General features: G+C 42.3%; 1 protein-coding gene across 1 annotated transcript; it reads right to left on the bottom strand.

The window, feature by feature from the left end:
* Nucleotides 1–813: 813 nt before the first annotated feature.
* On the bottom strand, nucleotides 814–8,703 carry ZNF488 (zinc finger protein 488). Its single transcript, XM_076338077.1, has 3 exons — nucleotides 8,485–8,703; nucleotides 4,059–4,287; nucleotides 814–2,110 (listed from the first exon to the last, which is right to left on the bottom strand). The coding sequence occupies exons 1-3, from the start codon at nucleotides 8,701–8,703 to the stop codon at nucleotides 942–944; spliced, it is 1,617 nt and encodes a 538-aa protein (XP_076194192.1). The 3' UTR covers nucleotides 814–941.
* Between the last annotated feature and the right edge of the window lie 9,022 nt (nucleotides 8,704–17,725).

Here is a 17,725-nt window from a genome sequence, read left to right as displayed (position 1 = left end):
AGAACAGAGCATATCATCCACAATTAAAGTGTGCAGATTCTATCTATCAGTCGCTAATAGTAACTCAAATACCCTAGTTGTTTTTTTTAGTATATCCAAAACCTGAAAACTACAGGCCAAACTCTACCCCCATCAGATCTGTACGCCTACTAAAGCACGCATCAGGGCAGAATTTGTGCTCCCTGTCTACACAATGACGTTGACAACAGGTCACATTTTGATACAGATCCAGGTTGATTTGACTTTGTAAAAGATACTTCAAAATTGGCAGAGCCTAGAACAGAACTCAGACATACTGATTTACAAATCACATCCTCTTTGGCAGTCTATTGGTCAGTTGTTGACGATCACAGATTTCAGACAGAGTCGTAACTTCAAGTCCCTTTCAAAGCCAAGGAGACAGTGAGATACAAGTTTTTTACTCAGACTCACAAATCTGGTAAGAGAGCTGATTCAGCTAACATAATGGAGTAAGAGTCCACCAAAGCTGCTAGAAACAGTAACTTATTTTCTTTTAGCATATAAGCTCTGATTTTTTTAGTGCTTAAAGATTCCTCATTCACTGGGGTGGTTGTTACTTCTGTATTTACATTGTACTGCACAGACACCAGCAAATCAAATACAAGCAAAGAAAACTCTGCAAAACAATAATTTTGTTCCCAATTCTTTGCAAATTAATACTGCATGTGCATTCATTTCACTATTTTATTTCCTCAAAAATAGATTGACAAGGGCTAGGTTGAGTTTTCAAAACTTACAACCAACTCAGACTCTTGTAAACATTTTATATTTTTTTGCAAAGCATCTATTATAAATTATTGTAAACAGTGATTTCCTGTCAGAAATTAATGTAAACTCAAAAAGAAATGGATACAAGTGAACTATGTTCCCCTTCTTTACCCAACCTGCCCAGTCTCTTGGTGAGATCTGTCTGCACAGCTCTAATTATGAGAAGTCATGTGCCGGGATAAATGATGGCGTTCTCGGAAGTACTCATGACAAATGGGACACGTTAGCTTCTCCTCTCGTCTCCTCTTGCACTGGGATTCAGTTGAGGAGTATTCTTTTTTGTGATGTGACCGCATGTGGAAGACTAAATCGGATGTCATGCGAAAGGACAGGTTGCATTTAGCACACCAGTTCTGGGCAGCCACTCCAAAGGACGTGAAGGTGGGGGGAAGAAGAGTCAAGGAAGAGGAGGAGGACGAAGAAGACGTAGTGGTTGTGTTTTGTAACTGTCCTCCTGCTTGTTTGGGCCACGGTTCTGAGGTATATGGGAAAACATTGCTCCGAGCGATGCTTGTCTGCAGCATCTGAGCATTACACAAATCACTGACAAAGAACTTGGAATTGAGAAGAGTGCTGCAGCACATGATGTCTCTGGTGGCAATGAAGCCAGACAGCTCCCCCAGGCTCTTTGGTGACTCACTTATGGGATGAGAAGAATTTATTGCAGCTCTTTCTGTTAGACACTTACTGGGTTTGCTGAAAGCACTCTTCTGTTCTCCTCGGGCTCTGGTGGGCCACACAAAGGAGAATGCACTACCGGAGGAGTTCAGCAACACTTCCTTTGATACCTGCTCTTTACCAAGTGGGACTGTGCCATCCTCTTGTTCTGGCTCCTTCGGTCTCTCATTCCTCAGCTTCTCCTTCATCCTCCTGACCTCAGTGAAAGCGCTCTGCTTCTGCTCTAAAGCATCCTTCCTAGCTGACTGCCTCCCTGAACTAAGCTTCCAGAAAGAACCAGCCAATGCATGCTCTCCCCCAACCTCCTCCTTGCCCCCACAGTTCTGTTCCTCACTCAGATTATTGGTTTTCTCCAACAACACTGTTTTCCTGCTCCTGTTGTTCTCAGCCTCTTCAGATTTTGCTGTCTTTTCTCCTGTGAGACCATGGGCATCATCTTTACAAGCTGCCATTTTGACCTCTAGATCCCTTGCCAAACTGTGGAAATTTGTGGCCTGCTCAGCTAAGTTGCTTTTTTCAGTCTTAGGGTTCTGGAAGTTTCTCCATAGCAGGGCGCTCTTCTCTGGGACACATAGGAAGCGGACATGGGAGAGATAGGAATGCTCGCATTTAAAGACTCGGTCACATTCTTGACATCTCAATTCTGCAGAAACAGAAAACAGATGATGAGTTTTGCAAAGTTAGAATCATGGGCAGATCCTGACCCTGTCATTGCCACAAACAACAAACCCAGAAACATTTCTTGTGTCATACAAGATTACACATGGTAAAGCCAGTGCCAGTGCAGAATCAGGCCCCTTGCTTCTACAGAAAATGGTTCACCCATATTTGCCTCCATGTGCTACTTGCAGAAACGCTTTCATTTAGACCCTCAAGCCAAGTTTGTGTGACATAAAATGGCCAGTACACAATGGTCTAGATAAAACCACATGGACTTTATGGCAATTCGAAGTCTGAACCCAGATTTGGGTCTACATTTCCTAAGTCACTGGCTTTAATATAGGCTGAATGTTAAATTCTATATACCCAAGTAATAATGTGCTTTAGACCTGGACTCAAAGACTATGGCATGAGCCTCTATTTTCTGCATAGGATACTCTAGAAGTTTAATACTTTTCACAAATCATCTGATGATAATGCCTGAAGCCCTTACTCATGCTCATTTGGCAAACTGCTGTATGCCTCAAGGCACAGGTGCCTGTGGCACAGAAAATAACGTTCGAAGTGAAACAATGCCAGTGACGAGCAGGAGGAATGGGGAACATGCATTGGCATGACACTGTTTCCTTCTGGCCTTCGGATGTACTGCATCTCTGGTTCATTGGGGTGATTGATTGCCCATGAACAGACGGTACATAATTCAGTGACCAAGACACATATGGCACATCTTAACCTTTGTAAACAGTATCCATGCTATGTTATTTCACAACACACAGCAGTTTTTAAATGCAAATGATGCCAGACAGCACGAGGCCTGGGATACATAGGAAAGTTCATACATTGGTTGGGTAGAACTACAAATCCCTAATTTGTAGGTTCAGCACAGCTTAGATCACTTCCCAAACTACAGAAACTGAACTTTTTATAAGAAAATAAGGCTGCTGATTTGGGTGGAACATTATTCCTGCTAATTTAAAGTCTTGAGTCTAGATATAGTGTTTCTTGTGTAGATAACACTTTGGCCTGGTAAATTCATAGGGCTGACAGTGTGTGTCTACACAGAAGCTAACAGAATACGCTGAAATCAGTTAAAACAAGTTAGTGGGTTCCTGCTATGATTGTGTCTATATTAATTTAATATTAATTTACAGGCAAGTACATTATCATATAAATTTACCAACTCCTACCTTTACCAACCTACACCTTTACTAACCAAGTTATATCAGCTGTGTTTAAATCAACCAAAGGGAATGTAGAAAGGGTTTTGTTCCAGTCTAACTAGATCAAAGTTTGGAGCAAATGACAGCTGGAGTCAACCTTGGCATGGACCTGACAGTGATTTGCTTGGTCTCTCCATAATCTCGATTTTTATTTTTTCAACAATTGCCAACTCAATTTCTTTTAGAGCAATAAATTCCTAGCAATATCTCAGAATGAAAATCATGCCCTTTTCCTTGCTCCCACTGTGTCCCAAGCTAAATAGGCAGATTGTGCTGTACGCAGTACTGTTTGGGTTGTTACGTATTTTTTACAGCCCTGCTCATTTACAAGATTAAAGCTGAACACTAGCCTATACCTGATTCCTCAATGAGCTAAAAAGACGTATTTCCAATTGATATTTTAGGCTTTTAGGATTCCAAGGTAGTCAGGTCCATAGACATCCATTACACAGCTCAAAAATTTCAGCATTAATCCCTAGTGCACCATCCTCTGCTGGAAAGTAGCAATGAAAATGGCATTGAGAACTGTAAATTTGTTCTTGCTCTATGCCTCCAGCTCAATTCCCAAAGCAGAAGGTCTTTTCTTTTAGCCTACCAGCTAAGGATTTAGAGAGGTTTTATTTCCTGTATTACAAGATCACCACATACTAAGGAAGTTGCAGACTCACTTCAGTCCTCAGTGACCCCTGCACTCAACAATTTGGTACTTACCATTCTGGGGACTCTGAGCTTTTATCTCATTGAAACCCAAGAGGCTGGAAAGCTCCTCATCATACCAGACAAGCAGCTCCTCATTTTTGTTGATTTTCCTGGTAGAGCGATAATATAATTGACTGTTTTCTAAGTAAGCTTCCAAGTTCTGCTCCTTGCTATTTGCAGCTGCTTGTACAAGTCTCATCCAAGGCAGTCCTGTGGGACTGTGCACAGACGTAACGTCTACCTGTGAGACAGGACACAAAAAAGGGAAGTTTTAGGTCTTGGGACCCAAAATAGATTTCCATCAAATTCAAGAACAAAGCCTGTTTTCTGTCTCACACAGACCCAGTATGCCAAAGCTGTGAGCCCATTTCATACACCAGTGTCACCAAATCCAAAGTCATCACAGTGAGAAGGCTTCCCCGGTGTGAGTGCTGAGAGGTCTGGGAATACAGCTGCATGGAAGGGAGAAGGAGACACCGATGTTCACATGTAACCTCTCATGGCAATGCCAGGACTGGTACAATGGTACATTGGTCAATCTCTAGCCATCTAGACATCATGGCAAGGATGATGTCCTCTGTCCAATGCAGGTTGTCCCATAGGACTGTGCCAGGTGTGGATCACAGAGGTTCAGAAGGAGCGCTCCTCTGTAAGTAGGGGTCTCAATCCCATGGGAAAATGGGAAAATGTGATATGAGCCAGGAGAGGTGCGAGTGCTGTGGCCTGGGGGGGGGGGGGGGGTGTGAGATGTGCAGACCCCTGGATCAGTGCAGTGTGAGCCCAGAAATGAACACACACTCTGAGCAGTTGCATGTGGAGGTTTTCACTGACATAAGAGGATATGGATCAGGAGGTGTAAGAATAATCTTGGGGTTTTGATTCAGCACCCCAAGGAGACAACATCTGCATATATAACTGTTTGGCTAGATTACATAAAATACAACCAAGAAGCACTTATATGATCTCTTTCCTTTTTCAGAAATAAAACGATATATTCTTATTCCTGCTTTTGATAAACCAATTAAATTCATTTCAAGGTATCTAAACAGATAAAAACTCATCAGATGAATATTTTTCCTTAAATTATTTCTGAGAGTTGCGAGGGGTTGATTTACTTTCAGTATGTGTGCATTCAGAAATACCAAACAGATTAAGTTAAAAAATGTTGTTTAGGTTGCAAGGTCAGGCACTCAGAAGTTAAAAAAATAATATTAAGTCTACTGCTCAAATTAAATTTCCCTTCTGTGTGTATATTACAGCATAGTCCTCAGTCACATATACTCCTTTCTCCACAGGACTCCTGAGTCATTTAGTCACAGGTTGACCGTGCTCTGGAAGTAATATAACTATAAAACATTTGGCTTTGTCTTCCTCATTCAGAGTGTGGCTCCCATCTTAGTTACTTTATTGCATTTTCTCTGAATAGGGAATGATTTATTTCTTTATAGGTTTTTGCTCGGTGTTTACCACAGCAGATCTGTGTCTGTCTCTGCAGTATTTGAAAGATGGGGAAGATTTTCATAGCTTAGAGGCTGAAACACAGGGCGATCAAGGGCAACATTTACACGCATAAAAAGCCTCAACTAATTTTTGAAGCACTAAGTCATTGTTTAGAAAGGAAGAAGTTTGGAAATGAAAAATGTCTAATGACAAGTATGATCTAAATTTCACCCCAAGCAATGTATAGCTCTTTGTTTTCCACTAATTGCAGGGCAGCCATCCACTGGTGTTTGGTATCAGAAACATAATTTTGGCTACTTCTTTCTCTGTTTTTAACTCTCTCTGACTATTACCTACTATGGAAAGTATGACCACATTAGTAGCTTGAATACAAGAATGAAATATTAAGGGACCATTAGGATAAGAGTTAATTAGTATAAGGGAGAAAATAAATTGGCATGCCCTGTAACTGGTTCTCTCTAAACGCCATGGGAATTAACAATGATTGAGAAATACAAAAGTCTGACAGCGACACAAGCACACCCACCCACACACAGTGGTTGTAACTAATAGCTTTGACAGAGGCTGTCATTTATTAGTTTCTGTGTTTCAGAAATACTGAGCATCCACCCGGCGCTCCAAGCAAAGTCAAAGGGAACACAGCTCCTCCAGGAACCAGGCCTCCAGGGAAAGAGCTGAGAGAGCTTAAAGAAGGTGGGGAGGAGTAAAGGACAGAACATAAGATCTGTGTGCTGTCAACCAGAAGCATGCACCAGCTTTATTTTTTCCGTGTGTTTAGAGACACTACAAATCCTACAAGTCCACCCTCTTCTGGAGATGGCATTCCCTCAGATGAATCCTTTGCACCCATATATCAGGTAAAGGCTTCACAGCCCAAATGGCTCAATCACAGCTGGACTATGGAGGCAATGTGGCTTCTTTGATAGAGGCTGGAGGAGAAGGGAGAGAATAAGACTCTTCCTTGGAACCCACAAGAAGCTATAAGGAGCAGAGGAACTCAGTGGGACAGACAGCTTTGTAAGGGGATGGTTTGCTTTGCTGGGGTAAATGATTGGCTGGAAAGAACGACTTGTGCCAATGGTTGCCAAGGCATTTTCTTTGCCCAAGCGTACAAATTGGCCCAAGGACCTCAAATTAGGGTCTCCGAGAGGATGAGAGAAAAAACATTGAGCTCCCTTTTGGACTAAACATAAAAGCCCAAGATGAAGAAACCCTTGCTAGAAATAATATTCCCCGAAGTTTTGGAGGAGTGCTGCTGAACTATGATGAACATGAACCTCAGCTGCGAAGAATCCACCTTGCCAAATCACCCCTGTGCGTACTCTGTTTGTACCATAGCCAGCACATCAAAACCCATTTCCTGTTTTGCACCTCAGTGCCATGATAACAACATAGTATCATGACTGAATTATTAGTTAATTGTCTACACACAGAGTTAGGAGCTTAACAATAGTTCCTGATGTCTGGAAGGTTTACTTTTAATTATGAGTAGCTAACAGGATACGGGACCACCGATTGCATCTGAAACAGCTACTTGCACAGAATTTAATGTATTTACTGCCAAAAAGACAGAGATCTGAGCCAACTCAGGCATCCAATTTCATGGCTGCATAACAATTACTTAGCTCAAATGTAGCAAAACACTAAAGCCATCCCTCTGGAGGGCTCTTCCAATGTAGAAACCCTTTGAGGCTCTTTCTTGAGTCTATAGTCATTCCAAAACTCCCAGGAGAAACACAGAAATATTCCATAAATAAAGCCTTGTTTCAGGAGAGATCTTTCTCCAAAGAGCTTACAGTTTTCCTGGAGTACTGATAACACTGTCCAAGCAAGCAAACTTGTGCCAGAGACTCTAACAAATAGTCAGAAAAACCCTGAAGCCTCTTCTTCTCTTTCTTAATTTGTTTAAAGCAAAAGTGTCAAACAGGTATCTCCCAACAGCTGCATCTTCCATATTGCACATACTTCCTGGGATTTCTCTCCTCCAGAGCACAGAAATCTTAGGAGAACCTGGATCTTTCCCAGATCCATCCATGCCATAGCATGTGGGAAATTTCCTTGCCTCACGTTGGAAAACACTACCTCCCTGTCTTCATCTAGACCAACAGTGACCGAAATGCACTCCGAGACCCAGAAAGACAAGGCAAGAGGCCAGCATGAGAAATATGCATCGTCCAAATGAAAATGTTATGATAAACAGTGGCTAGGGAACAAAAAATTTAGGAACTAGAGCTGGAGAGTTAAAACTCCATCACAGTCCTGGGGTTTCTGACTTTCCCTACATGACAATTCCTTTTGTTTCACAGACGTATCTCTGTGGCTTCTCTACAGTGACTGAAAAGTGCAGCTGTAACACAGACAGACATATCTAAGGTAACTTTAGGAGGTCCATGTACTAATAGCAATAAGTTGTGGCTGCCTGAAGATTGTGTGGACTAGTTGCCTGACTGATATCGTCTACAGTTCATACAGCCTGTGCCGAGATCACTGCCATTGTGATTTTACTTTATGGATAACTGAGCAAACTGGGTTAATGCTTGCTCAGATCCATCAGTAAGTGCTGCGAATGTACCACCTGCATGAATCAGTGCAATGCCACAGACTTCCCTCTCTGCTCTCACAGGGCTGTCACACCTCCTGATAAGCCTCCGTTGTCCTTTATAAGGACGAAACCTGAGCGTGAAGTTTCTAAACTATTTGTCCCTCTTTCCTCCTATTCCCAGTCAGTGCTGAAGCAGGTCATCTATCGTCAGCATGGAAGTGGGACTTTGTATTCTTCCTGCAAAGGAAACAGTTTTCACCAAGGTCCCTCCAGTTTACAGCTCATAAATCAGAAATGCACTGGCTACTTCTCCCCTTTGAAGGAGCTGTTAGTTGTGCTGAACAAAACAAAAATCTACCCCTTGGCAAAGTTACCTTCTCAGGGATAGTGTAACCCTTTTTGATATGACTAACATTAAATGCTGATTTCTCCTACCTTAAATACATAATGGATGTTCCGTCTATCAGAACACTTGAGAGCAATAAAAGCTACAGTGTCCAGCAGGGTGTTCTGGAGCATGCACGGTCCAAAAACAACTTCTTCAGGAATGTCTTGTGTGGTATGAACAGTAGCCAATATGTCCGGAAAATGGTGATGCAGCAGTTTGCTGTCACTTGTCCAAAGGAATTTAGGCAAAGATGTAAGTTCCATCATAACCCTGTAAAATAAACAAGAAATCGCTTTTGGAATAGAGATGGAAATGGAAGGGGGCATCACTACTTACAATATAAAGAATTCTAGGAGCTGTAGGTGAATTGTAAGAGCATGCCAGGACATTGTCAGTTACGGAGTTTACAGCTTTATTAACACCTAGTTCAGAAAGAGAAAAATGACTTTGCACTAAACCAAAATCTTAGGTTCGTAAACAAGTGAGTTACTCTTTTCTGGAATAGACAGACACTCCAAAAGTTCAACTCCTGCTACAGTGCTACTCTCTACAGCCAGGAATAAGAAGCTTTGGGAACAGTAAGCAAAATTTTCAGTGAGTGGAACTCAGCTTATTCTTGTTCAGCATATTCTCAGATACCCTTCTTATTTATTAGTAGTAGTTTGTAAAAGTGTGAAGAAAGGTAGAGAAGGAGAACAGCAAAAAAAAAAAATGAAGCACTTTTTGAAATGCATTTTGAAAAATCTGTGCTTTTTGATTTGGAAGTGCAACATCAGTCTAGTTTCTGGTTAAGTCAGTACAAAACCAGGAATAACCTGAGTCCCGAGTCTATCCAACCTGAATGCACAAAATCTGTGGAGACTGGCAGAAAGACTGTTTTCATCCCATCTCAATATATATGAGACATCTTACTTAGCTGCTGCTTAGATTATGACTCTTTGTCTGGTGATACTCTTAGCATAATGTAAGTAGAAATTGCTGTCTTTAGAGGATGAATTTTCCTGCCCTGAATGCAGAATATTACTTTTTTCAGATCAGAGGCGATTTTTGCAATATGAGCCACAGTCTGAGAACTCTGTATGCAGCGAGGAGGCAGGTTTGAGTTATTTGTCATTCTAAGCTTCTCTAGGTTTTTAATAAAGATATTGCCATCTCCAGGTCCCAGCTGGAGGTCATGGAAAAACCCTCATTTACGTCAAGAGCTGGATCAGGTCCATTAGGCAGGGAAAATTAAAGAGAACAGCAACAAGCCCTGAAGAGGCCTTAGCCTAATAAATACTGAGATGGAAGGGCTGAAGATCCAGTCTAATCTTTCTCACTCTCTGCCAACAGAATTGATTTGTTACTCACTGACTCATGGCTTAAACTGACGTGATATAAAGTGCTCAGGAGAGTTGCACTGATTTAACTAAATCAGTTTCTAAATCAGTACAGTTAATTCAGTATAATTTCTTTCTGGTAGGCAAGGTCTAAGGCCCAACCTTGAAAATATTAAAACACATGGTTACATATGCAGTAAGTAGTAAACATCTGAAGAATGAAGGCCTAAACCAGACAACCAAGGCAAAGAGTGGGGGGTAAAGGGGTAAAAAAAAAGGTCAGATGGTTTGCCAGAGATTAGTCGCTAAGAGGAGGATAGAACAGGTCTCTGCTCTCTGTTAATGATGAGTTTCATTGCCTGGTTTCCCAATAATCTCCTAAAGTTACTCCTGGTGTGAGAACAAAGTGATGGGAACTATGTGTACATTTGTACAATATGTAGGATCTACCTAATTACATACAACATACTCATATGTATGTGTGTGTTTCCATTTAAACTATACCGTTTTTTAATAAATGGAAACAGTCAAGGCATATTTATTTTAAATAATACCAAAAATAAAAGTTCCAAACCATCAGAAAATAAATTTGAGATCTAAGGTGCTTAAAAGTCTCTCTAAATAAGAAAAAGTTTAGAAATAAATTATAACTTGAGCCAGTTCCTTTTCTAAAGAATTCACATTCAGGAAATTCCTAATCTCTTCTGACATTAATTTACTTATCCACTTACGACCCTAGAAGGCAACTCTTCTTACTAACATTTCCCTTTTTGTGAAATTCATCTGAATTTCTCCATGTAAACTAGGAGAGTGCTGTGCCTTGGCGTGCTGCTGTCACTCCGGAGGAAACCGAAATCCAGGGCCCTCGAGGCTGAGTTTTCAATGGGGAAGGGTGCCGGGCTTGAGCACACCCGCTTCTCCTAGGAAGATGGTGGGTGCTGCCTGTGTGCTGTCAGTCTCTTCCTCCAGAAATCTCACCCAAAGCGCAGATACGAGGGTCTGAAGAAGCTGCACTCCCTTCCAGCTAGCTACTGCTGCCTGCTACTTTTCTCTATTTCAGCAGCTTTTCAAAGAGCAACCGTAACCCCAACCCCAACAGGAACCGTTTCTCCAAAGACAGAAAATACGTGGATACCAAGAATGTGTAAGAATTACGTGTAACAGCACCACCTAGTGATTTCTGCCGTAATACACGTCCCAAAGAAAGATTCACAAAGGGGCAGGACGTGCTTTAGCGCTCTTTTTGTTACCTGCAAGACGGATCTGCAACCCTCAGCTCCCAGAGCACCTGGTGCGCTGCCCGCACCTCCAACCCGGACAGCTCTTCTGAGCTCCTTGGTGAAAGTGGCAACAGTTCCCAGCAACGTGTGTGCTGCTTGCTGCGCTGCCTGCTCCCCTGCCCCAAATCCTGAATACAGAAGGGCTTCCACGCACCCAAAGGGAAGGGCAGGAACTAATGCCCTTGACGCAGGGGTCTCTGCCTGTCCGCACTGGCCCACTGGCCTGCCCGCAGGCTAATCCTCCCTTCTGGGAAGGGGAAGGGAAGCCATCACTCCTCATTAGAAGCACTGCCCTATGGCAAAGGTATCTGGCCACGGAGCAAATAAATCAATATTTACTCTCCAGCAAATAAATCAATATGTGCACATCTTCAGTTCCATTTAATTCACCTAGACTGATGGGATATGGGAAATGCAGGTTAATAAGGAATATCAGATACTTTCTAACAGATCTTTCCTCTATCCAAACTCAAGCATCCCTCAAACTCAATATGCCATTACGGTTTGCTTGTTTCTAAGTGACTTGTGAATTAGACAAAGATCTGTGATGGGCAAAAAAATCCCCCAAACCTACAGGCATAAATGCCAAAGTCTCAAAGTGCTGCCTTGGCAGCTGTGGTCGCATTCAACTCTTGCACAGAAGGGTCAACTTTGTGAAAAGTTATGAAAAGGATGTACTGTGTGTACACAGCAAATGGGCTTCTTACGGTCAGCCTTGCGCCAAAAGCTCTCGGCATGGGAAGACCAATCTCTTCAAATAATTTGTCAAATGCACCATCTAGTGTAACATCTCAGTATAACACAGCGATGGCAAGACGTCCCCGAGTCCCTGGTGTTGTTAGCCTGTTGCATCACCACAGCTTCTGAGCACCTTGATAGGCATGAATCACTTCTCTCATGAGTGGGTTATTCTCTCTGCCACCCTCTGCTCAAACAGGAGGTTAGGTGCCTCCAAAGGTACTGGTTTTTATAGGGTCTGATCAGGGTTATGTCAGGTAGGGAGTATAATTTAAATTTACAGCATTCTTTTTTTGAAACAGAGAAGGTAGGCTGAAGATGTGCTGCTGGTACTCCGAGTGGAGAGTGGTGATAATCTGCAACATCTTTAGAAGAAAAAGGGTGAATCTTTTTTCCTACAGTCTCCGAATAGCATGAGAAAGCTCTTCCCTCTGCATGGACAAGCCTTCAGTTTGTGTTACAGAGGCAAGTTCATCAGCTGAGGGGTAACAGCGAGCAAGCATGATCGTACTGCTTTCAAAAATGAGCTGCTATCTCTGCAAAGGGATGTGCTGCATCCCGTGGGTTTCCAACCTGGGCCAGCACTCTCTCAGAGGTCTCCATTGCAAAGAGCAGATTCATCCACAGGACAGTACTGGAACAAGTCCTACCTCCTGCACAGGTGAGGGGTGATAGGGGGTTCTCTGGTAGTCGCAGCCCTTATCGTGGAGAACTGAAATACTGACCTCCTCAAAAGTAAAGACCAAGTCTTGAAACATGACTTGAGAGGAGAGAGAGAAATTGAACTGATTTACTTTCTGAACACTCTGGTGGAGCAAAGGAAACACAACAGAGGAGCTGAAGGGAGATAAAAGGACCACAGACAGCAGGAGTAAGAGGTGAAGAGGAGCTTAGTATCTATAAAAGCTTTACAGGCATCACTGCAATATTATGGCTGGATTGTGCAACTCGGCAGCTGCAGCATAAAAGCTGCATGTTGTCTGCATACACACAGACAACCTAGGCAATGTGTTTCTACATTGCAGACTGTTTAAAATCACTTTTTAATGGTTGTTGCTGTTAAAGAAACTCATCAGGCTGCATCTTAGAGTCTTTTCCAACGTTAATGATTCTATGATTCTATGGCACTTTTTAAGAAAGTTTACTGACATAGATTTTACCTTTGTCCCATGAGTTTGAGGATGGCAGTGTCTGGAAAATGCACACGGAGGTGCCATTTCAGCAAAGCTCAGGAAATTTAGCAGTATCCCAAGCCTAAATCTGCCCTGTGCTCTTCCCCTAGTAAGTCCAGTAAAATACTCATTGACACTTTACAGGAGTAAATCTCAACAGGGTAAGGGCCCAGGGCCCTAATCAGCTCTGCTCTTTTCAGTCCTGCCACCACTCATTGCAAACCCAGAGATAACCGAGGAATGACTGTGTGCAAGGTCAGGTCCGACCGCTGCCAGAAGAGCATCTGCTGGATTCTTCGGAAGAGTCAGCAGGTGTGGGACTACACTATGGCAGCATGCAGTGCAGAAGGGTTGCTGCATAACAGTCAATGCAACCTCATAGCTCAGCTGATAGCTCAGCAGATAGCTTAGCATTGCTGAAATATAGCAGCACTGCCTGCAGCGCTTAAAACAGATGACAGAAATGAGCTGGAACAAAGTACGATCACGTGTAAGTAGGCCAGAATAAAAATCTGAAATACCTCTCAATTTGGATGGAAGTTTGATTTGGATCTAGACTAACCTCTACATGTTTATCATTTGATTATAATCTAAAGCCAAAACTTCAGCCACAACTGAGAACACTTGTTTTTTGCAAAACTTTCCTCAGTTTTCAGGAACCTCAGACTTGAACCTGAATGGGAATTCTACATCAACCCATGAAGCCAGTACTTAAGCTCTTGTTTAATTCTAAATCCGGTCTCAATGCAAATCTCACATTTTTGCCAACGGCCTTCATAGTCTAAAGAAAGTCATTAAGAATCTACAAATGGAGTCATAATGAGAAATGGAGAAGGTATACTAGAATGCCTGGCATTTTTCTTCGACAGACTGAAGTAGGTGAATTGCTCACATTCTTCATAGTGAGCGAAGGACAGAGAAAATGATCACAACAGAGAATTCTCCAAGACTTCACCCAACCGATTACTCTTGTCTTATGTTATTGATTTCCACATTTTCGCTACCTCCTTTAAGGAGCAATAATTCTGCTGTAGTCTCATTTCTTACAGATTTGCTAGCTGTCGTACATCTGACTAATTCACTCCTTTCCTACTATATAACAAAGTGTACAGAACTCTGTCATAAGCCTCTTTGTGAAGGTCATATCTTCAGCTCTGTATCATGCAGGCAATGATATGCTTGCCTCAAACTGCCAATGCTGGGATTGCCATTGCCTCCTAGAGACACGATCCCACTCATGCAACATAATCCTGCTGTTCCCACTCATGTCCTGCATAAGCAGTTCCTATCCCTCTGGGCTCACCCCTACACATGTCTCTGAAAGGGTGAAATAAAATGAATATTTATAGTGCTTTAGTAGCACATTAGAGTCAGATCACCTGTTAGACCATGGGTACTCTCCATATTCTATCTGTCACAGATGTGAATTCTTCATATGGATTAGTTTAGGGACTTGCTGTTTAATGGACTCTTCATCCCCCAGAGAGTATCTGATACACATATACCATGTCCCTGAGTGATGGATTTTGCATCTTGATTTCTGAGAAGTGTGACAGATCTGTCAAACAACAAGCACCTATGGGCAGGCAACTCCCTATGGATTATGCAATTGTGGATGTTCCATCAAAAAGCACATGAAATAGATGGTGCTCACAGCAACTGCTCCCAGCCTGCTTGCTTCCAGAAGCAGCACACAAATTGCTAGTCATCTTTTGTTTTCCTGAATGCTCTTCCAAGGTGGAACCCTGCGGATAGCCTTCTCCTCTTTCCCCATTTCCTAGCACTTGCATATCATCCCATTAACTAACTAGCGTTACAACTTCTGCCTTCCTGAAAAATTTGTACGTAGCTCCCTCACCTCGTAAGAAAAATAGGTCTCTAGAGAGGGGAAGTGAGAGAAGGGCATAGGAACAGCTCTGAGCTGAATTTCAGATCCCTGATTTTCTACTATACGGCCTTCAGATGTCACTGCAAGATCTTCTAAGAAATGTCTGGAAATGCCCAAATGTAGAAAGGCCAATTTGAGCAAGGACTCCCCTGCCTCCTATTTTCATAGGACTTGGCCCGATTCTCCTTGCCACGGTGACAATGTTGAACTGTGGCATCACTTGATGTTTCTTGGTGGTCATAGAAGCACTGGTAGCCTCGCTTAATGTTATGATCGACATTGCAAGTGTGAAGGAAACAAATGAATCACCTTTGCGAGAGGGGAAACTTTCAGCCAGAACTTAATTAGCTAGTTCAGCTCTTCACAATCATAAATGGAAGGGGATAATAAAAAGAGTTTCTCTTAAATTACTTCGATAAAAAAATTCCAACAGCTTCTACTATTTCACCTTCACATTCCATTTTAACTGTGGTTTAATTTGCATATAGTGATACACTTTCGAAGCAATTATCCTAGTTGGAAAAAGAACCAGCACAGAAGTTACTCATAAAAACTAATGAAAGTATTTGATCCTGGAAAGCATCATCCCACCGTCTCCCCAACCATTTTTACTTCTACTCCAGACTTTCTCCAGAGCAGGGATTAACGTAAACAGTATAGCTCCTCATTTGCCACGTCAACAAACTGAAAGGAAAAAAAAAGAACTATTAAATACTGGAACCATCATTTCCTTCACCTTTTAACTTATTCCTCTCTACTCAAAAGTGTGATGGCGTTTTCCCTGAAGTGCATAACCTGCAACTTCGTGCCAATGCACTCCTGTGGCCGCTGCCAAAACTGCCTTTGATTTCAATAGGAGGTCTGTCGGTCTGAGGAATCCATGATCAGACATGCAGTGTCATGCACAATAAACTACAGATACTAAAGGAATTGAGCTGATGCAGACAGAGTGCTTCTGTCTGCAGCACTTATTATTCTCTGTTGTTATAAGGAACTGAGGATTCTTAACACATGAAGGGAATTCCAAAGGAATCAGGGATGGAACAGTGAGAAAATCCACTTCTTGGCTTTTATACACTTACTTTCTTTCTGTGCAAGGTTTTCTTCTCTTTTTATTCAAGTTGTGAACTGCAAAGGAGAAGAATCAAAACTAAACTTGAAGAAAACTGGCAGGAAATCAAAGAAAGGAATGGAGAGTTCTTGTTTTAAAAGATAAAATAAGTAATTCCAGAACCCACAAAATAAATCCTGAAAGAAACTGCAACCTGTTTCCTAAATCTATTCAATTACAAGCTGAGAAAGTCCTTTTAAAGCATGAAAAGTCTAAACAAGTAGTTTCTTTTAGCTCACTGCCGCTGCAAGACAGGGCTGCTGTGCTTCAGCTTGGGTGCAGGTCTGGGAGCTGTTTCCTTTTGGGCATGAAGTGGTTTCTTCATACCTTTACTGCTGGAAATCCCGCATACGTGAAGAAAATTGTACAAGTGTACACAGACAGGACAAGCAGATATAGCTATGTGCTGCCATTCCCAGCCTGTTTGGGATGAACAAAGCCAGCTGTGGGTTTGCTACCCTTCAGACAGCCATTATATCCCAAGCAGAGTATACAAAAGTCTTGGATTACCTTAGAAAGGAAAGAATTGCTGTTGATTTTAGGAAAGAAAACTGGCCATGTGTCACTTATTTCTGAGTCTCAAGTTTAGCAAGCTGTCCATCTTTGAGAAACAGCCCATAGACAATATTCCTTGAATTTCTGAGCTCTGAGTATGCTCTTTCATCCTCCCGTTTTCACTGGTGGCAAATTTGGATCCCAGCAATGATTCTGCATAGCAGCAAGGGGACAGCTGATCCAAAGAGGGCCCTTTCCTGCCAGTGAGCCACTTCCTATCTATGCGTTAAGAACAGCCAAATTAGCAGATAAACTAACTGAGATAATGATAATAAAATCTGTGGAGACTGAATTATTTTGCTGTCCAGGGCAACGACTGCGGCATACTGTGAGTACCTCTCTTCTCAGTTCCTCATAGCCCTTGATGTACTGCTGCTCTGAACACATCCCTCGTACTCCTGGGATGACTCAGTCCCTACAGCTTGCCTGAGCTAGGCATCTGGGAAGAAGCAGAAGGAAATACAACTAGGCACCAAGGAGGAATTTGCTGACTGCAGAGATGAACTAAATCTAAAGAGAGTGGAATAAAATTGGGACTGAACTAGCCTGATGCATGAAAATGGTTTTCCCTTGGCATTCCAGGCATCCCCAGCTTTCTTTCATCATACCTTCTGGTACAGCAGCTGCACAACTCTGACCTGACAAGCCCCTAAAAATAGTGGGTAGAAACAGGGAAACTCACTGCCTAGCATCCCCTGAAAAGGTCACGAGGCAGCTCGGAGTGAAGAGCCTGGTGTCTACTTTGAGCTTCCAGAATCTGGCCCCTTCTGGAGTGTGAGTTCAATCTGGAGGTTTTACTGTGAATCAGAGACCTCCAAACTTATGGAGTGCTCACAATTTTGTTGTATCGTCATGATGCCTTCAGGGAGCAGTTCTCCAATTCTTACTATTTTAAGGCTCTATGGTCTTCAGACTGTCTTCCATCACCTGAAATCCCCAGTACATGCAATGTAAGCTGACAGCTCTTGATGAACCATCATTATATCTTGGCTGGATACCCAGCCTAGTGAATCATGAAGCTGCCAAATCTTTTTATTATGAACAATCTCTCAAACTTCAGTGGGAATAATGAAGAAGACAGAGCTAAAATCCCTGCTTGGAAATGAGTAAATACCTCAAGCTCCACATTTGCCTTAAGCAAGTCTTGTGAAATACAGGAGACATTTGGAAGTGCAGATTAAAAGAAAGCCTTCCAAGTTTCTTCTTATTTTCTCTGAGGATAGGG

The sequence above is a fragment of the Aptenodytes patagonicus genome, chromosome 5, assembly GCF_965638725.1.
Source record: "Aptenodytes patagonicus chromosome 5, bAptPat1.pri.cur, whole genome shotgun sequence".
In the NCBI taxonomy this organism is placed as follows: Eukaryota; Metazoa; Chordata; class Aves; order Sphenisciformes; family Spheniscidae; genus Aptenodytes; species Aptenodytes patagonicus.
The sequence above is the reverse complement of the archived record's forward strand: the minus strand, read 5'-3'. Positions and strand labels throughout refer to the sequence as shown.